Genomic DNA, 22,606 nt, shown 5'->3' on the forward strand with positions numbered 1-22,606 from the left:
TACAACAGGGCTGGAGGTAAGATCACCTTTCATTTTTAAGCCAAAAATGGCGTCAAGGTGCACTTTTGGAGCAGGATTGGGGTCCCAGGAGCGGGGAGACAAAGGAAAGCACATCTCACCCGCTCGCCATCTTGGCCATGCCCCCCCCCCCCCCAACCCCCCGGTATGCATTGTCTAGGAGTTTGGCTAGGGTGGGGATGGTGGAGATAGGGCGCAAGTTATTTAGGTCAGCTCTATCTGCGGTAGTTTTTTTTTGTATCAGTGATACCTGAGCTGCTTTTAGACAATCTGGGATCATGTCTTGTGACAGTGAAGCGTTTACAATCCTTGTCCAGGTGGGGATGAGGACTTTCTTGATTTCTTTGAAGATGGCCGGGGTTCTCTGAAATGGTTAGAAGGGTTGATATTCTGAAGAATCTTGTTGATGTCTTTTTCACTGTGAAGGGTAAAGGTGCCCATGATGCATTGTTCTTGGTTTTCAGGCTGATAGGTTTGCGGTTTTCTAAGAGGTCAAGGGGTGGTCCGGACCTGGTGGAAGGCAGAAGCGCCTTCTTGGCGGCGAGTTCAATGTTGATGAGTCTTGGTTTCTCAGTGAAAAAAGCAGTCAGTTCGTCACATGAGGGTGGGCTGCCTCCGGAAGCAGAGTTGTTTGGAGCTACCACTGATTGCTGTTTAACCAATTTTAAAAGTTTCTTGAGGCAGTTTGCAGCTTGATCAAGTTGGTGTCTAAAGTAGTCTGCCTTAGCGCTCTTGAGTTGCTTGTTGTAGAAGCTCCTAACATCTCTGAAGATTTTTAGTTGGTCCGAAGAGGGTTTGGATCTCCAGGAACGTTCAGCTGCTCTAAGGTTGCGGCGTTCCATGTTTAAATTGTCATTGTACCACAGTTTGGATATTTGCGTTGAAGCCTTCGTTTGTCGGAGTGGTGCAATGTCATCCATGATGTTGGAGATGGTCGAGTTGTAAGAGTCGTTGAGTAACTCAACCTCAATCAGGTCAGTTTGGGAGGAGAGGGCAGATTTACAGTGGGCTGCTAGTTCATCTGAATTTATTGATCTGAGGTCCCTTTGCCAGATATTCGATTTCTCTGGTTGAGCCTTGCTCCCAGACACCTCCCTGTTAATCTAAAAGAGGATGCAGTGGTGGTCTGACCAATCGCATGGGGTAATGGTGCCAAATGTGATGGTCTGTCCTTTCGAGATGATGAGGTCTAGAATTTCTCCTTTATTATGAGTTGGTTGGTCACAGTGCTGAATAAATTCTTGGTAATTTAAGAATGATTTAAGGCAAGTTACTGCGTGGTCATTGGGGTTAGACCAGTGAAGGTTGAAGTCACATAGGAAGATTTGGGACACTGATGAGTTGACATTGCCAGAGATGATTTCTATTAGTTGCTCGATGAAGGGGAGATTGTCTCCCGGGGGGTGATAAAAATGGTGGAGGTTACACACCGGCCAGTTATTACTTGAGATACGGAGACCAAGGTATTTCCAGGAGGAAGGCGTAGAGGACTCCAAGTTTGAGAGTGTGTTCTATGAATACAGGCTAGACCACCACCCAGCTTCTGAGCTCTGTCTATCCTAATAATGTTGTGTGTAGGAGGTCTAGGATAGGAGTAGAGGCGGAATATAGCCACGTTTCAGTGAGGATGATAATGTCTAAATCATTGTGTTGGATGAGGTTGAAGATATCGGAGGCGTGTTTACTGGCTGACCTGCAATTGAGTAGCACACATTTAAGTTGTACCGGATTAAGGGCGGGAAGTAGACTGGATGACCTTCACTCTCGTGAGGTTGTCTTTATTGATGACTCTAAGATTGTGCTGGGGTTCTCTGTTCGGGTTAGAGTAGATGGTTTGCATTTCCCCAGATGGATCGTGTTGGTGTTGGGTCTGGGAGAGTAAGAGTTGAAGGTCATAGAGATCATTGGACTCCAGGTAGGTCTTACATTTTCTGGGGCAGGAGGGGGTGTTAGGAAGGGGTATGGTTTTCGAGACGGAGGGGGTGAAATGCTGGCCCATGCGATCTCTAACTCTGGGGGAGGCTCTGTGCAAACTCGCTGAGGTGGGGACTGAGCTGATTAAGGGTAAAAGATAATTTGAAAGGGTTTTCAAATCACTCATGTAGCTCAGTAGTGAGGAGGTGCAACTGGAGAGATATATCATCCAGGCGTACCACCAAGTTTGAGTGTTGGGAGAGGGGTAAAGGGTGTGTTGGGAAAGCAGGCGGAGAAGGGGGGCCCTTGATGTAGGCCCGTGGGGTCCAAGGTGATGATGTGTAGTTCCTGGGGAGGAAGCTGATCATTTGTGACTAGCGGAGTTCCATGGTCTTTCGATATCGAAGTTGGTACATTAGCGAGTGTAGTGTGACCATTGAGCTGAGGGTCAGGTACGGTTCCAAAACTGAGTGAATGGGTTTGACCGATCATGGTCAGTGGAGGGCATTGGCCCGGACTCCAGCATGGTAGGTGGCGTGGAGAAGGGGATGAAAGAAGAGGGATAGATCATTGAAAGCAATGACAGTAGGTCGCAATGGGATCTCTCTGCTCGAGGAACGGATAGAGTCGGACTAGCTAGCTGTGCACCTAGTGAACCCGAAAAATCTCTTGCCTTCTGAGTTGGGGGTCTAGGGGGTTGGGATCAGTTACAGGGGACAGAGCCTCTCTGTGATCATCTAAAGGCGAAGAATGATTTAGATGGAGTGTGGGCCTCCCCAAAGCGGTAGGGGGAGGACTGGTAGTGTTCCGAGTGTAGGTGTCATTGGATTTCGCCGAAGCCACATTATATTCATATGTATATGAAGTTTCTTTTTAATTAGCATAGGCTTTCTAGTTTTTTAAGTTGAGGGTCTATTTTTGCGCCAAACCTTTACTTGGATTTTCTGTTTCATTGCAGGATACGTCCTACATGCCACACTGTGTTCTGCTAAAGCTAGGAGTTCCCAAAGACTCAATTGTGATAGATTGTCCTCTAAATTTTTTCCCTCATGTCATGAATGCCAATCTGGCTATAGGAGGGGGGAGGTGGGAGAACATGTAGCTGTAAGGAGGAAAATCATAGGAGAGAGTAAGTCTTCTACAAAACTGACATAATTGGTCTGGGATCATGCTGGACCTCTGAGCTGTCTTAATAGTCTGCAGGGACTGTGCTCAATAATTTCCTCCACCACAGTCGACAAAACCTCCTCAGCCTCAGCGAACACCTTCAAATCTTCTGATAAAGGTTTAGAACCTCTTTCTAATTTGAGCCATTAAGCTGTGTTTTCTATTGAAAGGGGTCAGAGCTAATCCTTCTTTTTCTGGTGACAAAAGCAATGGTGTCCTCCACCATGTACTATATCTATATTACGGCAGTCCAACGAAGAGGCTCCAGTTCTTAGTGGATCATCCTAAATCTAACGTGTGTCTACAAAATAGTGTGTTAGGCATATGAGAGAGCAAAGTTTAAGACATTGATTGCTTTGTGGTTTTAGAAAGTTGATACCACAAGTAAAAATGCTGATTCCTTATTCCAAACTGCAGATATTTCTCATTCTGCATCTCCTTCAGGTGATGGAGGATTAGGGTCAACAGTTTACCTTTCCAAGCATCTCTATCTGTTTCTTTGTATTCTTGATGTGGTGGACTGATGCTTAGAATTTGCACGCTAACCCTTACCAAGTGTGGATTGTTGTAATGATGGACTGTTAGGAGCTGAATGTGAGGATCCATATGTAGGCACTTTATGAGGTGCCCATATCGCTCCGTTTAAAACTGAGTTGAAGGGGAGTCTTTTTTGGGCCCTGACCTTGCTATCCTTCTTAAAATCCAAGATGGTAATGCTCTATTTACAGAATAGCAACGTTCTATTAAATGATGAACGGTGAACTAGTAATACATTTTGTTGGCAAGAATAAACAAGTGGAGAAAGTTAAAAACAGTGTGGCTGGAAATTGGATTAAGACACTTACCATGTTGTATCTAAAGGATCCCATATTTCTTTTTCCCTTGTCCGCTCATTCCTGTATAAAGCTTTGGGAGGAGGTTCTCCTCCCCACCACTCCAGATCTAGTCTTTATACCCACATAAGGTGACCTAGCAAACAGCATCCCTATATTCCTTTCTGCCAGGAACCCTCTCCCTGAGGCATAGGGGGGGATAGGGTGGCAACAGTTTTGGTGACTATACAGGAAAAGATCGATCATGCAAATTGCGGGCACCGTCCCAGAATACCCACTATCTGGATAGTGGGTTGGTGAGGGGGGTTTATTTTAATTACAAAAAAGCATTTCAAGTAATCGTCTACACTTGTATCGTAAAAGCAGCCTAATTCAGTAGATTAATGGGCGCAGAGGGTGAAAGCAGGTTTGGCACAAGAAAAACTGGTACTAAATAAGAAAAAATAGATATATTTATCTCCATTTTTCGATTGATAAAGTAAATACATATTAGGACTCAGTTGTAACTGTTATTTCCATTTCGTTATTTGTTTGCTGTATAATCTATGATAATCTATGGAAATAATCCCCTGTTAAAGGTACATTTGTTTTTACATGATCTCAAGATATATTTTAACATCCTGTGTTTGTACTAGGAAGCGCCTTTTTGTTTTGGACAGGAATTTGCTGTTTTAGTAAGGATATTGTTTAAACTCCCTTTGTTTTTTTACTGCAGCTGTCCATAGTTTGAAGTTGAGCCGCAGCCATGTGGATTGGCACAGTGTGGATGAAGTTTACCTCTACAGTGATGCAACCACATCTAAAATTGCAAGGACTGTGACACAAAAGTTAGGGTTTTCGAAAGGTAAGGTCTCAAAGCTCTTACATTTTATAAATTTAAATAACATGGCATTTTGCATTTAAATTGTATATCTGATGTATTGAGCTTCAATGAGAACAGCAAAAGAGACCGAGGATGTTGTATATTCTGCTCTGAACCACCTATCACACATAACTATTATTCCAAAACAACACCAGTTTGTTCATATGGGCACCTCGATCCGAAAAGATCGCTATCACCCGAAAACTCAACTTGGGTTCAATAACGCCCTCGTTGACTACTACGTGGAACTCCTTGGGGCACTAATGACAGATAACACGATCAGAATTTGCCAATATGCAGATAATACCCAAGTCTACCTGAAAGGATCGTCTGCGCCAGACATTAAGTGCTTATAACAGTGTCTGCACCTCATCCAGACTTGAATGTCTAGCACCTACCTTGAGCTCAACCCAATCTAGATGGCCTCCCGGTAAAGTTGGTTTCAAAAACAATTGTAACAACAAAAGAGAGAGATAATACATATGTGCAGAAGCACTAAACAATCTTAGACGGTTAAAGCAATTGTTAAGGTGATCAAGAACAGGATCAGCAGTGATACGTTTCTGGATATTCTAGAACACGGCTCGGTATGGGCTTTCTAGGCGCCCCTTGCTCTAAGGACTTAGTTAGTGTGCCTAACTGAGACAGAAAACCTTTTGCACTGCAACCACCTCACAACCCACTGAGCAATATTTGAGTGAGATGTGTTTCTGGTAACAATCAATACTGAAAGATTTCACAGGAATAATTTGTTGAAACCAAATCCTCTTTCATCATGGAAATACTTAAGACTTATTTTTAAAGACGTAATCGTAACAGAGTTCATGTGATATGAATGGTAACTATTAAAAAGATCCGCACACCAGTCGCTACAGCATTCATCAAGATAGTGAACAGCAAAAAATAGTAAAGCATATTGATTCAAAGGTGTGGAATTGAATAAAATATCTAATTGTCCATTGGGCAGGTTGCTTCATAAATCTACTTGTCCTGTAACAAAGTCCACTTGCCCCTTTGGTGCCATGTAGTGCAGCGGCAAATTATGGCAGTAATCTCATTACATGAGAGCTCTGATATAGCCTGGATGATTATGCCAGGGCTCATAGCTTAGTAGTGTTTGAATACTTGTAATCCCCTTATGTTGCCACGCTTCCGCAGATCTACATACTGGGGCTCAAGGTTGTGGTAAGCAGCAGTTCTAGTATTTGAATCCCCTTTTGAGTCTGTGCAAACCTACTAACGTGCGTGTTTTAAGGGTTTTTAACAACTCTTCTCTAATCTTTTCCCATATAGAGAAATGTTGGAAATTTACTCCTGACAATGGCAGACGTAAACCTTCTTCCAGAGTTGAGAAAAGTGGTTGGCGGGATAGTGAACTAGCAAACACTCAGATTTTCACATGAGCAAATCTACATATGCAGATTTGCTCATGCTAAAATACAGTTCACTAATATTTGCTAGGAGTACTATTTCTTGTAAATTCTTGGGAATTCACGAAAGGACATATACCTTGGGTGCACTTTTGAGACTTTCTTTAATAATTGGGCCCCTAATTTGGTCTGGCATTGACCGTGACCTTTTGTGTTTATTAAAATTCTGTCTCACTCTCTGTATCGACTGGCTTCACTGTGAGTGACAACATTCTGCTCTTTTTGTTCAGTGCCAGTATAGTGTGTGCGTTTTAAAACCAAAAAGTGTTCTTGCATCAGCCATTGTTTGGTATAATGGTGAGGACCCGTCATATCCCACACCAATAAGGTTTTACAAAAACCATTAAAGAGAGCAGACCAGGTCTTTGAAAGGGTGTGTCGCTAAATAAAGAAACTGTGATTCAATGAGATGTGTGTGTGAGCGAATGCTGTCAAAGACATAGGCTTGAATAAATCCCATCAGCCCACCTTGATGGCGGAGTTAACGTCATGCGGGAGTTACTGATCATCCAGTGCCACAACCGGCCATGTATTACCGGTGCGGGATTGAATGTCAGTGATCTTTAGCCATCTTGTCTGTGCTAGAGATGGAATTGAATGGAAGTGCAGTGCTCTGGTAAAGGTGAAAATAAAAATAAAATTGACTACATAGACTTAAAGAAACATTCAAAAGAAAGTCGGTGTGCCAAAGGTTAAAAACACGCTCAGTAGTAAGACTACATTGTGGCGCTATGTGGAGTGGTCGACATGTTTCAGCTATCGGGGCATTGCCCCAGCTTTCTTCAGGACCTTGGATGTAGACAAAGCTACTGCAAGTGGATTTAATGTGTAGAGTGACACATTGCAATAAATGTACTGAAAAAAGTTACATATCTACCAGGAGTGTACCGAAGATGGACGCCCACTGGGAAGAAAGAAGAGTATTTTCTTCCTAGAAAACAAAAATGTTTCACAATAACACTCAGTAAATCACACACCCATGAAGGTACACAGAGACTATATTAACAAACACACCTGCATGAATAATTTGCATTCAGCATTATACACAAAAAGAGAAGCATATTAGCTTAATCAACTGGAGGTATTGCCTCACAGTGATACTCACCCAGCTTTGTGTGGGTGAAGACCTCACCTCACCCGGCAACCGCTCGGGGGTATGAGGCCACGCTCTGTTGTGTGGGAAAAGAACACTGTAAGTACACAGCTCATCAGTGCTCACTCGAATTAATCCACACATTAACCCAACAGACGTGTGTTAGAAACTCACTGTCACACCATAAACTAGCCCACATACAAACCACTATTGAACACTTTTGAAAGCACACTGGCTATGGTTTTGGAGTTAGTCCAGGGAACCAGCAATGATACTAATCTGTGCCGAAAGGCAACTATTATCTGGTTCCTGAAGAGCTATTTCAGAACACAATGTAAACATAAGTAGGGGGTCCTGCTAAATGCCGTCGAGATAGCTATCTTGGGCACCTTTAAAACAAAACCTGACAGGATAGTGGCGCTACCAAGGGTCCTTCTCATCCTGTCTGTTCAGACACTGATTATACCGGTCCATTTTAAAGTAGGAAATACCTAATTCGGGAAAAAGAAATCAACCTCCAGGTTACTAACCTGTCCGTCGGTGCCTCCGGTATTCGACCAAGCGGAAGGGAAGGTATCTGACAAACCGAGCTTCACCCTTAAATAACCATTTACAATTGGATAATGAGGTATGTTGGGCGTATACCCCGAGCAATCAGGATGTGATGATTCCGGATGGAGGCGCGTCCTAAGACGCCGCTCCTTCGCACATGCGCGGTACTTGGGAGCCGACATGCCGAATGTGCATTATAGCAGTCCAAGTCGCCACTTCTTTACAATCCATGAGGGGACAGAGAAGTAGTGAAACATTCCATGTCACTCATGTAACATGGTAAAGTGCGAGCTGTATTTCTTTAGAGTCAAATACAACAAGGGACCAAGCCCGACGGTTGTCATGTCAGTCTCGATCATATCCCTAATGCGAGTGAATGCGCATGATCAGCAGGAATACACTGTTCTTATAACGTGCATACAGCGTGGGATGAGAAATCTTTTAACATTGAAGGTTTCTTGCAAATAGGTATCTTAGGTGCATTACTTCCGTTAATGGAACCGGCAAAGTATAATGGAACTCAAGATTTACTCACTACATGGTCATGAAGTGGGTCATGTGGTTATTGTGATATTAGGAGCATCTGTACGAAATTATCGGGAGATCCTACTATCTGTTCTGCAGATGGTCAAAAGGGCAGGTATATTCAGAGATACTGTTAAACGAATACCCACTTTATAAGCTACTGTTTGACTTAAGCTAGTGTAGTATCTTTCATGAAGACAAAAAAAGGAATGTTTGTCACAACAAGTGTCAAGAGTGGGGAGAGGCTAAGTAAGGTGAGCAGAGGAGGAACGCACACAATTCAGTTGGGTGAGCTCTGGGGTGCAACCATAAATGTGTTGCACGATGAGTGAAGACCCGCAACCAAAAAGTTGCACTTTATATAACAAAAACACAAGAGGGTCAAGGGGAATATTTAATGACCTGTCTGTTCGTACCCCTACTATCAGGACAAAAAACACCAAAGAGAGCAGACCAGGTCTTTGAAATGGTGTGTCGCTAAATAAAGAAACTGTGATTCAATGAGATGTGTGTGTGAGCGAATGCTGTCAAAGACATAGGCTTGAATAAATCCCATCAGCCCACCTTGATGGCGGAGTTAACGTCATGTGGGAGTTACTGATCATCCAGTGCCACAACCGGCCATGTATTACCGGTGCGGGATTGTTCCTGATAGTAGGGGTACGAACAGACAGGTCATTAAATATTCCCCTTGACCCTCTTGTGTTTTTGTTTTACAAAAACCATGCCAAAACAAGTCACACATTGATAAAACTAAAAAGCTGACTACCAATTACAGACCTACTGGCTTTGCTAATGCTCGTTTATTTCTGTTTCCAATATTCTTATTGAAACAGGTTACACTGATTTTCCATTATGAATATTTTTGGGAAATACTAGTATGCATCAACACTAAATGATACTGCAAGAAAAAGACCTGAAATTTAACAGTAGTTTAGCATAAAAAAATCCTGCATTCATTTTTTATGAACATTTTATTTTGAAAGCAAATAATCATCAATCTTGCTTACAAGCTTCTGCAAACATTTGCATCAAATCATGGAGCATTTTGGGAGCATTATACATAACCCCATATTGCTAAACTTTGAAAACGTGTGCACACATTTTTATACTGGAACCACTGTCAGTAATGCAGTCTGAGCTTACAACATTTACTTAGAGCGCTCGCCCTAATAATAAAGGCTTTCAATTAATGAACTAATACAAGTTTGAACAGCATTAACATATGGGCAAAAATATTACCCTAACTGCAGACAGTGCCTTTCCCTGATCCAAAATGTGATACTGCAAACTGGCAGCCAAAGGGTTTGTGTGCAGGGGGCTGGGCCTACTTGTCCCAAGGACACAATACCCATGAAAACTTGTTGCCCCTAACCCCAAGCAATATGTCCTGGGCGTGGGGCTATATGAATTCCACATCCCTGTTGATTAATGCTCAAATCTTTCTTTGTCAGACTAATCTTAGTACCAAAGAAAGGTCCAAATTTAATTTCACAGATCACACCAGCATATCTCGTCTGAACAAATAAATGACCATTAAGTGATATAGCAATGTCTGCTATTCTCGTTGGCATTAAAAGGGAGGCTGATATGCCTACAGTGTGAAGGGTAAGTCACCTCTCCACAGCTTTCAGCAAAAGAAAATGATACGGTTATGAATAATAAACGTTGAAATGAACTTACCATGTGACCTGGTCTATCATGTAAAAGACCTCAACCGGAGATTTGATTTCCTGCGAACAAACATTAATATATGGAAGCAAACTTGATTATTGTGTCGCAGGCATTTATGGCATGAAGATGATGGAAGGAGTACTGAAACATTTCAAACACTCGCCCCAGTCAAAAGATCCTGGAAAATCCATTGTTCTTTTGCTCACCATGCTCTACAGTTTGAAGCCAGCCATATGTAAATCATTCTGGACTCTGCACCCTATATGAAGAGTCCAGCCGAACTGCAAGGCCAAGTTTTCCCTGGACCGGAAACCAGCATCCTGGAACCGGTTTTAGAGTATTACTCTTTTTCAGCCAGGCTAGTTTGAATCCAGTGGCACAGCGAGTGAGGTACCCACGTCTCGGAATACCCTTGGCCCCTTAGGGCAAACACAACAAGATGATCAACAGAGTGCTGAAACTTTTCAATCACTCATCATTCTTTTGCTCACCATGCCACCCCAGCATGGGGTGGCATGCTGGGGTGCTCCCCATGGGAACAGTCCAGCCCGAACGGCATGGCAAGGTACCCCTGGACCGGAAACAAGCATCCTGGGAACAGTTTCGGGGTATTTCCCCTCATCAGCCAGGTAAGTTTTAATCCAGTGGCACAGCAAGCAAGAGACCTACATATGAATATATGTGCACCTCATGTTTCAGCATTTTGGCCTAATAACCAGCATACATAATTCATAAATGGGATACCCTAAAAGTAAAATACATAAGAATCTTAACAGCAGGCCTTCCTTCCCATGCAGTCAGGTAGAAGTCAGCACAATGACTGGCAATACCATCATCTTGAATACTGGAGTCTCAGGAAATACGTTTTGTGAGCTCAGTAAGATATGGTTGAAGGATTTTGTAGATTACTCAACAAATAAAATACATTTACAAAATGTAGTTTGCCTCTGTAGGGAGTCACTGGAGGATGATCGGACCAAAGTTGTGATCTCAAACCTTGCTTAAGAGACTAATGATGCAGAGCCTTTGGAGGAGTAAGGTGACGTTTAACTATACTTGACAATAGTAAATTACCATTTAAATAAATTCTAGAGATTTTGCAAAATCTTGAAGGATTGCTTACACTAGAACTCCTTCAGCACATGAAACACGAATTGTGGCAACTCTGTAAAAGTTATCACACTAGTTTCCTTTAAAGTTTGTGATAAATGAACGAATATTGTACCTCCCGATTTTAAAGACGCTGGCGGGTTGGAAATAGATTTCTTTTATACAATCGCCTTAGATCAATTGGAGCAAACATTGATCTTGATTAAGTGGGGCTTACTAGTTGTTCTGTGGCTGGTGGTATGGCTGTAAGAGCTATTTCAGTTGTTGATTGGGCCCTAATGGAATTAGTGGTTGGAATTGAGATCTATTTATAAACAATTAAATGAGGCGGTACTTGCTCTATGCAATAAAAACAGTTGACGTATGATGATCCTGATAACTGCCTAATTTTTAATCTTCTAATTGTATTTAAGTAGTGAAAAGCCTTGAAGCTAAGGAGATCTCTGATTAGAAGTTATATTGTCTTAATTTTGATTCTGGATTCAATTTATTTAGGGCCAAAGATTTAGTGATTGTTCCCTGATGAACGTTAATGGCAGCATCTGAGAGAGATATCTTGGCGCATATTTTCCTTACCTTTGAATTTCCCAGTCGTCCGATTGAATCCAGAAGATTATTCTTAGAGCAATACCCCTGCGCACTGGTAGGTGGCATCGGTCAGCTCTGCGTGGCGCTATCCACGCCGGAAGTGACGTCCGCATCCTGTATATAGGTGGCATGTCTGCACGATAACGTTAGATCTTCTCTTTCTGTGTCAGTCCAGCACTGATCTGTGAAAAGCTCCCCTTTGTCACTTTTTGACAACCCCTTTTTTGGTGTTTAGGAAGTCATGTTCTCTAGGAAGCCTTCAGAGTTCAAACAGTGCGATGATTGTCACTGTGACATGTCTGTGACGGACACACATTTGCCACACATTTGATTTGGACTATGCAGTCCAGATCATGACCACAACTCCCAAGTCGTGCTCCAACTGCAGGGCCATGGCTACAAAGGCTTTAAGAGATCGGTCCTTAAAGCTGCTTGCGGCCCGTCAGGTGATGCATGCCTGACCTCTTGGAGGTCTCGGCCCGGTTGAGAGGAAGGTCTCTGGACAGATCCAGAAGTCCCTATTCCTCTTTGTCCCACTCATGTTCCTCTGGACACTCAGGTAAGAGGCATAAGAAGCACAAGAAGTCGAAGCGTGTCCGAAGGAACATTGGAGATCAAGGCCCTATTGTCCGGAATCTGCGCCTGGTGCAGCTCCGCTCCTCCCTGCTTTTCCGGGCGTTGGAGCACCCCCGTTCAGCGTAAAGAATTTTATGAGGCCATGTGCCTTATTTTTGAGCGGCATGACACCTCCAGGGCAACTTCGGGTCCTGTAGGGTCATTGGGAGCTCTATCGGGTTCTGTGCCGGCAGCTCTTTCCCTGGTGCTGTTGCTCTACCCTAACCCCCTCCGCCCCCCAACCTTCCCCTGGATCCAGACATTGATTGGGATGGCACCAACCGTGCCACTGCGACCTTCCCCATCCCTGGTTCTGACGCCGATACCTATCGGCGGCGCCAGCCCTATTCTGATCCCTGATAACCCAGACGGCAGCCCTTCAACTGACACTTCTGGCGCTGACAGGGCCCATTGGTCCTATGTTCCCCGAGCCTTATTCATGGAGGCCAGGTTTCTGAGAAGAATGGTAGGGCTCACTGGACCCTTTAGAATACCAGCAGTACGAACAAGACATAGACTGATGTGAATATTTGGGCGAGGCCAGTGGTCTGGTCTGTCCTCCCCAGACACTGGCATTCTTTCTCCTTCTACCGTGGCTACGGACCAGGGTACAGGGCAGCTAAGGTCCTTGACCTTCAGCTACCCACAGTTGCGGTCAAGACTAAAATTTTGACAGAGGTACTACAGCTTGGAGGTTCCTCTTTGGAACCCTTGCCCCCCATTCAAAGAAGCCCGGATGGACGTCCTTATGAAAACCTGGTCAAAGCTCAGCACAGAGGCTCCCAATGATCACCCACTGCTCATTCCCAGACAACTCAGACTTCCTCACTACCCACCCTGGCACGCTTTGTGGTCCAAGCCTCCACTTACAGTGGAGCATTACTTGCAACTCCCTGAACAGGGAATCCAAGAGGCTGGATAGTTGGGGCAAGAAAACTTTGTTTTCTTCTGTCATCCTTACATTGCCGTTGGTAAACACTGAATGCTTATTGGCTATTAATCCCACTCTCTGTGGTAAACGGTGGCACAAGTGCTGAGATGTAGTAAAGTTCTCCATTCGATGTTGTTTATACATGACTGACTCACTGGGCAGAACAATTTCCACAACGGTGTCTTAAGCGCTCCGCCTGGCTGAGAACATCCGGCTTTTCAGTAGATGTCCAGGCCTCTCTCATAAATATGCCCTTTGATGGCACCTGTCTATTCGGAGATAAGGCAGACACAGTGCTGAAGTGTTTCAAGGAATCCTGGGCTTTGACCAAGTTCTTGGGCCTCTCAGCTCCCCCTTCCTCGTCCCCAATCTGCCTTATGCTCTTTTCATGGCTACGGAAGGAGCTTTCAACCACTTGAACACTATCCCAGCCACCAAGCTGCGCACCTTGCACAACCCCATTCCCCCTCCACCGCTTCAGTCTCCAATTCCTCCTAGTCTTGCCTTTCCAGATCATGGGCATCAAGTTGGTGGCAGGATCAGCCCTCACCTCCACCATTGGCACAATATCACATCAGACAGATGTGTCCTCCAGATCATCCGAAGGGGCTACTCCCTCCCCTTAAAGACCACACCTCTCTCCACTATACCTCCTTCTTATGACCTAGCTGACGAAGGATCATTTAATGCTCCGGGAGGAAGTCCTGATCTCTTGGCCAGGAGAGCTATAGAGAGGGTTCCGGCACTAGAAATAGGTTGTGGTTGCTATTTCTGCTACATTTGGGTCCCGAATAAAGCACAAGTGCCTTCTTCCTATCCTAGACCTTTGAGCCCTCAACTACTTCTTTAACAGACTAATTTGCATGTAGCCAGGTTCTGAGCTGGGATGGTGCAGTGAGCTAAAAAACGGTTATGGATCAAGCCCTGATCTGTTGACTGGGTACAAGTAGTCTGCTTAATTCAGATGCTCTGTCCATCACCACCCCCTTTTCTGAATCGTTTTGTCCACCATAAGCGTGGAAGGGTATGCTCAGACATGAGTCCCTCGCTCACTGCACCATCAGGATTCAAGCAAGCCGGGCCGAAGACGGCTATAATGCCAGAAACCTGTCCCCGGAAGCTTGTTTCCTTTCCAGTAAAAGAATTGGCTTGGTAGTTTGGTCTGCCCTGTTCCCATGATGCACTGGGCCAGGGACAGACTAATTTGCATGTAGCCAGGTTCTGAGCTGGGATGGTGCAGTGAGCTAAAAAACGGTGATGGATCAAGCCCTGATCTGTTGACTGGGTACAAGTAGTCTGCTTAATTCAGATGCTCTGTCCATCACCACCCCCTTTTCTGAATCGTTTTGTCCACCATAAGCGTGGAAGGGTATGCTCAGACATGAGTCCCTCGCTCACTGCACCATCAGGATTCAAGCAAGCCGGGCCGAAGACGGCTGTAATGCCAGAAACCGGTCCCCGGAAGCTTGTTTCCTTTCCAGTAAAAGAATTGGCTTGGTAGTTTGGTCTGCCCTGTTCCCATGATGCACTGGGCCAGGGACAGACTAATTTGCATGTAGCCAGGTTCTGAGCTGGGATGGTGCAGTGAGCTAAAAAACGGTGATGGATCAAGCCCTGATCTGTTGACTGGGTACAAGTAGTCTGCTTAATTCAGATGCTCTGTCCATCACCACCCCCTTTTCTGAATTGTTTTAAAAAAGCGCAGCGTCCCAGGCTGCTTTAAAAAAAAAATCTTATGTTGTGTACAGTCTTAACATCAAGTTATGTGAGCCGCAAATAGAGAAAGTGTGACATGCTTGGGCTTCCGTCAGATGCAGGCAACTGAAGTAGGCAATCTGAGCACTGCAGCAGGAAGCGGAAACGGAAGCCAAAGTCTCAAATAGCAAGGACGCTTATCACCCCATCTGCATTTCGAGAACATGTCCCCAGCTGTAAGCACTGAAAAAGGACACTCAGATTAAGTTGGTCGAGCTACGCAGAAGGAATTTGTGGCTGTTATTGTTGAAGTTGCAGCAGGGTGTGCTGCGCGTCTAAAATTAAAACATAAGCTTATGCGCGACTGGAAAAAAAAAGGTTTCGTGCCACACTGCTTTTAAAAAAACAAGGGGAGTCACGCTGCTTTAAAAAAAGTGTGACGTGCCGCACTGCTTTAAAAAAATATTATGTGTGCAGTTTCAACTTCAGGTTCTGCTAGTCGCACATAAGAAAAGAAAGGTTTTGTTGCCATTATTGCAGCAAAGGCATAAGATAAAACGAGGCATGCATCACGCTTGATAAAAGAAAAAGCAGCTGCTGGAGGGCGTGTCCTGCCTACAACAGCAGGCAGAGGAAAGTCATCTCAGAAAATAGTGCTCACAGTCCTCATGGGAGGTTACAAGAGGAGAAAAGGAGGTTCTAAGGAGGGACTACTAAGCCTATTAACAATCAAAAACCGCCATTTACAAAGGACAGAAACAAGAGCCAATTGAAAAGATGGGTGGTGAAAGGGGCGGAGCTTAAAGTCCATACCTGCTCTCAGAGACAGCGTAAGCCCTGCCCAGGCAGACCTACAACAGTCCAATGGCTACCCGCCGGCCCGTCGTCAGCTGCAGACTTTAAGTTAGTTGGTCAGTGTTAGGAGAGCATCCAGACGCCGCTACTCGCATAGAGCGTTTGTTAACCGACTAAGTGATTTATGTCGTAATACAACTGACACTCTAGTCAGTCGACCCGCAGGACCTGGACCGCCATTGGAGTGGTGGAGCCTAACAGGCAGCCTGCTGCAGTGCAGTCCGGTAGCACTGAGCCCAGCAGTCCGGATTTACAATGGGTGCCGCAGCGAGGAGCAGTCGTGGACTTAACTCCTGGAGGTCTGCGCCTGCCGTCAGACTAGAACTGCAACTGTGCTCACTAACAGTAAGTGTCACTACTGGTCCTTTAATTCGCAAATAACGTGGCTGCCCCGCTTCAGAAGAGGTCTGGAGTCGAAGTGACAAGGTATTGCTCACTTCCACATGATGGCAAAGCACTATAATTCAAAGCTAAAGGCAAGAAATATGTACTGTGGCTTCCAAGATCTGAAGAAACCCTGGTTTTCCTGAAAACAATTCTCTCAGAATTTATAATATTATTTTTGAAGCGAAGGGAACATGATCCTGGAGAAAAGTAAACCATATTTATTCCAGCTGTCGCTCTCACGCTGCCCAAATCACTCAAAAGTTTCTCGGATATGCTGTGTCTGGTATATTGACATATTTGACTTGAGTATCTTGTGACTGGATTCTAAATATTACGATGAAAAAGGAGGCCTGGTTTCTTTTTGATTTTGTTTATTAGGTTCTGTTTTCGGTATACTCTTGTTTCAACTGAACTGCCAGTGTGTTTAGATTGTCAGGCGCATTAAACTTAGTGATTAGAGCTCCCAACATTGAAACTGAAACACTTCCATCTGTTTATTATCCCCGGCACAGGACAGTTGTTCAGGCCCCTCCCGTATGCCACAAGCTGCAAGCAAACAATTCAGTCCGGGTGGGCGGGGCCTAAAGGAGACTGGGTGGTCACCAAAAAGCCTCACTTTCAATCGCAGGCCAGCATTTACCATAAAGGATGATGTGCACCAATTGAAAGCATAGGCGGAGCTTCGACCCCACTTCCTAAAGCAACCCGACGACACTAGATCTCGCAGAGCGAGCAGCGCATGCGCTGTGACGCTAGGCGAGACGTAAAAAAGAGAAATTCAAAATGCTCACATTGGCTTAGGTCCCTGTCTTCCCTGCTCTCCTTTATTAGAGTTATTTGAACTTCTCCCTATCTTGTACATTAGAGGCTTATTTTCTTTAAAGTACTAAGTCCTGTGGCAGTCGGTTGGATTTGCTGGGCACGGGTAGTGTGTTGCACTCTTTCAACCTTGAATGTCAAGTTACTGTAGTCCTGCCCCTGATGTTTTTGCCATTTGTCTTCTCTGGCACTCCTGTGTGCGTTTTTTTTTCTCAAGTGATTTTTCAAATTCTCCTGTTTTGTCTGGTAAAAAGATACATTATTCTTACTGAGCAAGCATGCAGGATCTGTTGAGCAAGTATGCAGGATCTGTTGTACAGTCTGTCTAGGAACTTTTTCTCGGCCTTTTCCTCTGGAGCATTGATTCTGTCTCTCAGCTCTGCCCCATCCATTTGGACATTACTGATCCTCTTTGGTAAGATGAATTAGGCTGATACGATTTTATCCTGAAGTACTGTGAAAAGCTTTGTGTGACCTCTCCTTCAGTTTTACTGGCTGGAGCATGCTCCACTCCCTTGTCCTCATCAGGGTTCCACTGTTTCGTGCTGCCCTGGCTTTCTGGGTTTTTGTTGCAGCATAGCTTAAATATTCTGATCTTTATTGTTTGCTTTTGTTCTTAACATGGCCTTCAGCTTCTTGCTGGTTATTTGATGCATGCACAATGTTTTGCTCGCTGTCTCTAGTCTTACAGGTTGCCCTTGTTGCAAACCTGCTTGACTTGGTGTTCTGCAGCTCCAAACTGCAATTTCCAACTTGCCCCTTCTTTCACTCCTATCTCTGTGCTGTGTTCCATTATACTTAAGCAGACAATTGCCATACTCTTTGTTGTGTTCCTCTTGCTCAAGTTTTCTGTAAAATTATTTATCATTTTCAGTGCATTGTTCCAGTGTTTCAACTTGCTACCAGATATCAAGCCCTCATGCTGCACTCTGTGTGGCAGTATGCAAATCATTGGTTCTTCCTCTTATTGTTCGGAGTTCTCTGCCAGATTAGTCTGTCATGTGCATGCATCTGTCTTTGCCAAATGTCTGACTTCTACCTCACTGCTTGCACCCGCTCCTGCGGATTCCTACTTTCAGCTCTCCCAAGCATGCCTCTTCCCCTTCATACATGGCTGGGTTCCATTATGAGTGGCGGTAACTGTCTCACATCTGTGTGCCTGCTGACTCAGACAGCCGCCATTACTCATATCTTTCTAGATGGCTGCTGTTCCACTGAAAGCTTTTAAATGGCTCCTGTTTGCAATGAGATGTATTTTTTTAAATTTCTTTGTATCTGCCACCTGGACGCTTTAAGATTCTGGCTCTGTTGGTCTTTGTGCGCATTAGGATGAATCGCTATACACTAACATGTTATTTGTGCTCAATGTCCGTTGATAAGTGAGTCTGTGTGGGTGGGCTTTCTCTTAACTTGTCCTTTTGTACTGGAATACTCTTCAGAATGATCTGTTTCTGAACTTCCCGATCGAGCTAAGCCCACATCATCTGGCAGATCAAGAGTTTCATATCTGTCATGAACTGGTAAGGAACATCTTTGATCAGTGGGGCATGTCCTGGTTAGGTTGTGGAGTCTCATAACTACTGTGCACTGAAATTCTATATGTATTGATTCTAATCGGACTGTCTAACGACTTCACATGGCAGTTTAATGTATTGTTAAACCCTGATGAATTTGTACACATATGTCTACAATCACTTGGCACTTTGATGCAACTGCTTTGTTTTTCTGTGGCTTACGACTAATGTTTTATTTTTAACCTTGATGAATTTTATGTACATTAGTTCTAACCAAATTGCAAGAAGGATTCCATAATGTTGTATGGTCGATACAAGAATATTATATGTCCAATTGCTGCACATGTATCGTAATGCTTCACTCTGTGATGATTTTAATTAATCAGACAATGCATTTGTTCACACATTACTATGCACTGGAGTTTCTTTCTGGAAAATCACTTAGGAAGCACATTCCAACGGAAATTAGACTACGTTCTGAGAAAAGTCAGGATAGACCGGGCCCAGGTAATCTTGATGATACCAGACTTGGCAAGGAGAGTATGATACCTAGAGCTCCTTCGCATTAGCATTTGCCCTCCTTTGGTTACTGCTTTGGGAGGACGTCTTTCTCATCAACAAGGGAATGTCCTGCACCAGATTCTACGTAACCCACACCTCTTAGTGGAGATGGAGCAGTGGCACTTCAATGTCTTCGATCAGTAGTTGGTGCCATCCTTGCTGCCCAAAGTCTATTAGTGCTGGGAAAAGTTCTTTGCCTAGTGTGGCACTCATCATAGCGACACTGCAGGCCAAATATTTGAGTGTAGTATTGCTTGGTCTGTCATGTCATTAGCCGAGCTGGATCTGGCAGTGAGCATAGTTAAGGGGCTCTCCTTTCCTCTTTTGTTTTTTACCTCTATTTAAATCACCTGTTGCGATGTGTGTAGCATCACTGTTGAACTCCTATATTTGCACACAAGTGCTTTGTCATGTGCCACAATTAGATCTGAACTTGATGCTGACATTCATGTGCATCCTTTTGAGTTGCTTCACAGGTGCCCACTGATGCTTACGTTTTTCTGATTGTCCTCACCTATGTCTATTTAATGAGCGAACTGCAGGCGCTCTCATTGCAACTACCCTTCATTACTTTCTACCTGAACAAATTAGTGCTGAGGGCGCAAGACCTTTTTTATTTTTTGGGAATAAACATATTTGAATGACTTTGTGCAAAGAAAGGAAGAACGATACAATACATATTCTGCGGAGCATATAGCATCACATAGTGCAATTGCACTGCATTTGCGTTAATTCTTTATAGTACATCATCGCAAAGTAGCAACAGCGATATCCCCACCCTCCAGCAGTACCATAGATTTATTGGCCCAACCACTCCCCGCCACATGCTTAGTCATGTTTAAGAGGACAGCCCCTGGCCTTGTAGACTGGTCTCTCCTGTAGTGCACACCAGTCCACCCCTCTGCGCCACTATGTGGGAGGAGAAGGGGACTCACATCGGGCAGCAATATCCCGTTTTGCGACTGTTTGACCTGTCCCTAAGAATGATCGGTCAGCCCATGTACCCCTGGAACCCTCAAGGACTTCCAGCAGAAGCACTAGGGGAGAAAGGGAAACCTCCCATCCCAGCACCTTAGTTAACCCACCCCCCCACTACAGACCAGAGCCTCTAAAGTATGGGGCATAGCCAGACCATATGGTAAAAATCAGCAGGAGCTTCGCCACAATGAAGACACGAAGGCTTGGTAAGCAGTCTCGCTCTATAGAGCCGAGCTGGGGAGGGATACGCACGGTACAGATAATATGTTTGGACCAGTCATAGCCTGGAACAAGTTGTGATCATCCTGGGCGCCATCAGTGCGTTGCGCCAATCATCATCCTCAAGAGGTCCTATCGAGCCCTGAGGTGATCCAGGGTTCCTGGTGTATTAACTTTCAAGGTTTTGTAAATTTTAGAGACGCTTGCTTTGCCCAAAACACCCATCAAAACCTTGGTCTCCAGTGGACAGAATTCTGAGAGATTTGGGCATTCTGCGATTACGATTAGGACTACGATTAGCTCTATTGTGTTTATTTATTCTTATTTTTAGGTTTCTTTAGATTTTAATTTTTCTTTCTATCATTACATGAATATTTAATCATATAGATTTCTGTGCCCATGTCACTGCTATAGAGTTTACAGCACGATTTGTCCATATGGGGGGCGAGGGGGGTTCCCATGTGATATGCTCCATTGAGAACTTTTGTTGCTACTGCAATATAGTGGTTCCACTAATATTCTTGCATTTTGCTTTAAGATGGCCATGTTTTTCCTTTATGTATAGTTGTTCTACTTTTACTTTTTTACCTTGTGGTGTATTTACGTTATGCTAGGATAGAAACTTTTATTGATGGTAATATCTTTGATGTAAGCTATGACTTTTATGAGAACCTTTTCTTTGGTAGTTTGATACCTTTTATTTTCTAAGATGGTATGTCCTTTGTTTGGGATTTTTACTGAGTCATGCCCGATTGGCGGGGCTACCCGCTAGCATGCTTTTTTGGTGTTTCAGTTTTTGACTCGAATTATGTTGTGACTTACGAAGGACCGGACAGATGAGTCGAGCAGTTGGGACCCATGTCATTTTGAATGGTAAGACTATTTGACGTCTACTTTAGTTCTGATCTTAAGTTTCTAAAGACATTGCTTGTAATTCTGTACATTTGTATTGATAGGATGGGAGCTCTTGCCCCTTTTATGATTTAGTTTAGTACATGCTTGTAACGTTTGTGTTTCTGCATGTTACATTCTTATTTGGGAGGACGAGACGTGAATCCAGTAATTTGGATCGCCGTTTTTTAATGTGCAAGTAAGATTATTTGGGTTTAACTGACGGGTGTTTCCTCTAGCTTTCGCTTTAAGTTTCTAATACTTCGCTTGAAATTCTTCCTAGGTTGATTTAAAGGATGGAAGAATTCCTATTAGATCTAGTCTTTGGTGACCGAGTTTGATAAGCATTATTTTCGGTGATGGTTCGGCACCAGGGTAAGATTTAATTTAGTGGGTCTCTTTGGTTTAGATATAGATAGTAGTTTCCTCACTATGACTTGTCCTAGTTCCTAATGGCACTTGGTGGTTTGGTAGGTCTGCACTTTCGTTGGTGTTTTCACTTAAGCAGGTATCATGCAGACACAGTTGTGGTGAATTTGCATATTCTGATGCAGTTGTGTCTTTTGGTTGTTTGGCACTTTGTGGGCAAGTGGTCCACACACACTCTTTCTGTGGCGTACCAGGAATTATACTTCTATCTTTTTCTGTTTTAGTTCAACAAAATTCTTGGGTTTGTGCCATTAAGTTGCTGTTTTCATCTTTGTGTCCTGATCTCATAAACTATTTCGCCTCTGGGGACTGCAACATCATCAGATCATCCTCACGAACCTAAAATAAAAAAGGTCCGTATGTGCATCTAACTTCAGGTTTAAATCTTTTTATTTGAAGTCTGCACATCGAAAACAAGATAGACATCACATTGAAAACAAGATAGACATGTGCATCTAACTTTAAATGAGAATGGACTTCTTGTTGTATGTGCACATGTTAGGTGGATATACCGTTCCACATAGATAATAGTGTACAAAAAGTTCCCTATATGTTCATTGTGACGGGTGATTGGTATTGTAACTTAAAACCTCTTCGTATTTATATGCTTTGACGGTTCAAGTAAACAAAATGTGATTATTAGAATTAATTTATGTTGGTGCGCCTCATTATCTGTATTATTTCTCATTCCTTTAACTGGAAAAGGGTTGGAAATAACGTACCAACCTACTAAGTAGGAGAAATAAGTGACTCCTTCAAGAACACTGTTAGGTTTGAGTCAATACCCTGCTTCCTGAAGGAATATTTGGTTGCCCTATTTTCTTTTGACTACTCTCTGGCAGAAACCCTGGCCCCCTATAATCCCTTGATGGAAATTATGAATGTTGTGCTAATTTTGGACTCCTACCACTCCCTTTTCCCCAATAAAATGAAGTTATCAATGGAG

General features: G+C 43.8%; 1 protein-coding gene across 4 annotated transcripts in view; it reads left to right on the forward strand.

Annotated features, from left to right (window-relative positions):
- Nucleotides 1-22,606, forward strand: part of DDHD1 (DDHD domain containing 1) — a 463,741-nt gene that overhangs the window by 205,353 nt on the left and 235,782 nt on the right. For all 4 annotated transcript variants that reach the window (XM_086937428.1, XM_086937430.1, XM_086937432.1 and 1 more), the window contains one exon: nt 4,648-4,776. In XM_086937428.1, the coding sequence (XP_086793554.1) occupies nt 4,648-4,776 (129 nt within the window). The remainder of the gene's footprint in view (nt 1-4,647; nt 4,777-22,606) is intronic.

This window comes from Lissotriton vulgaris, chromosome 9 (genome assembly GCF_964263255.1).
Source record: "Lissotriton vulgaris chromosome 9, aLisVul1.2, whole genome shotgun sequence".
Classification (NCBI taxonomy): domain Eukaryota; kingdom Metazoa; phylum Chordata; class Amphibia; order Caudata; family Salamandridae; genus Lissotriton; species Lissotriton vulgaris.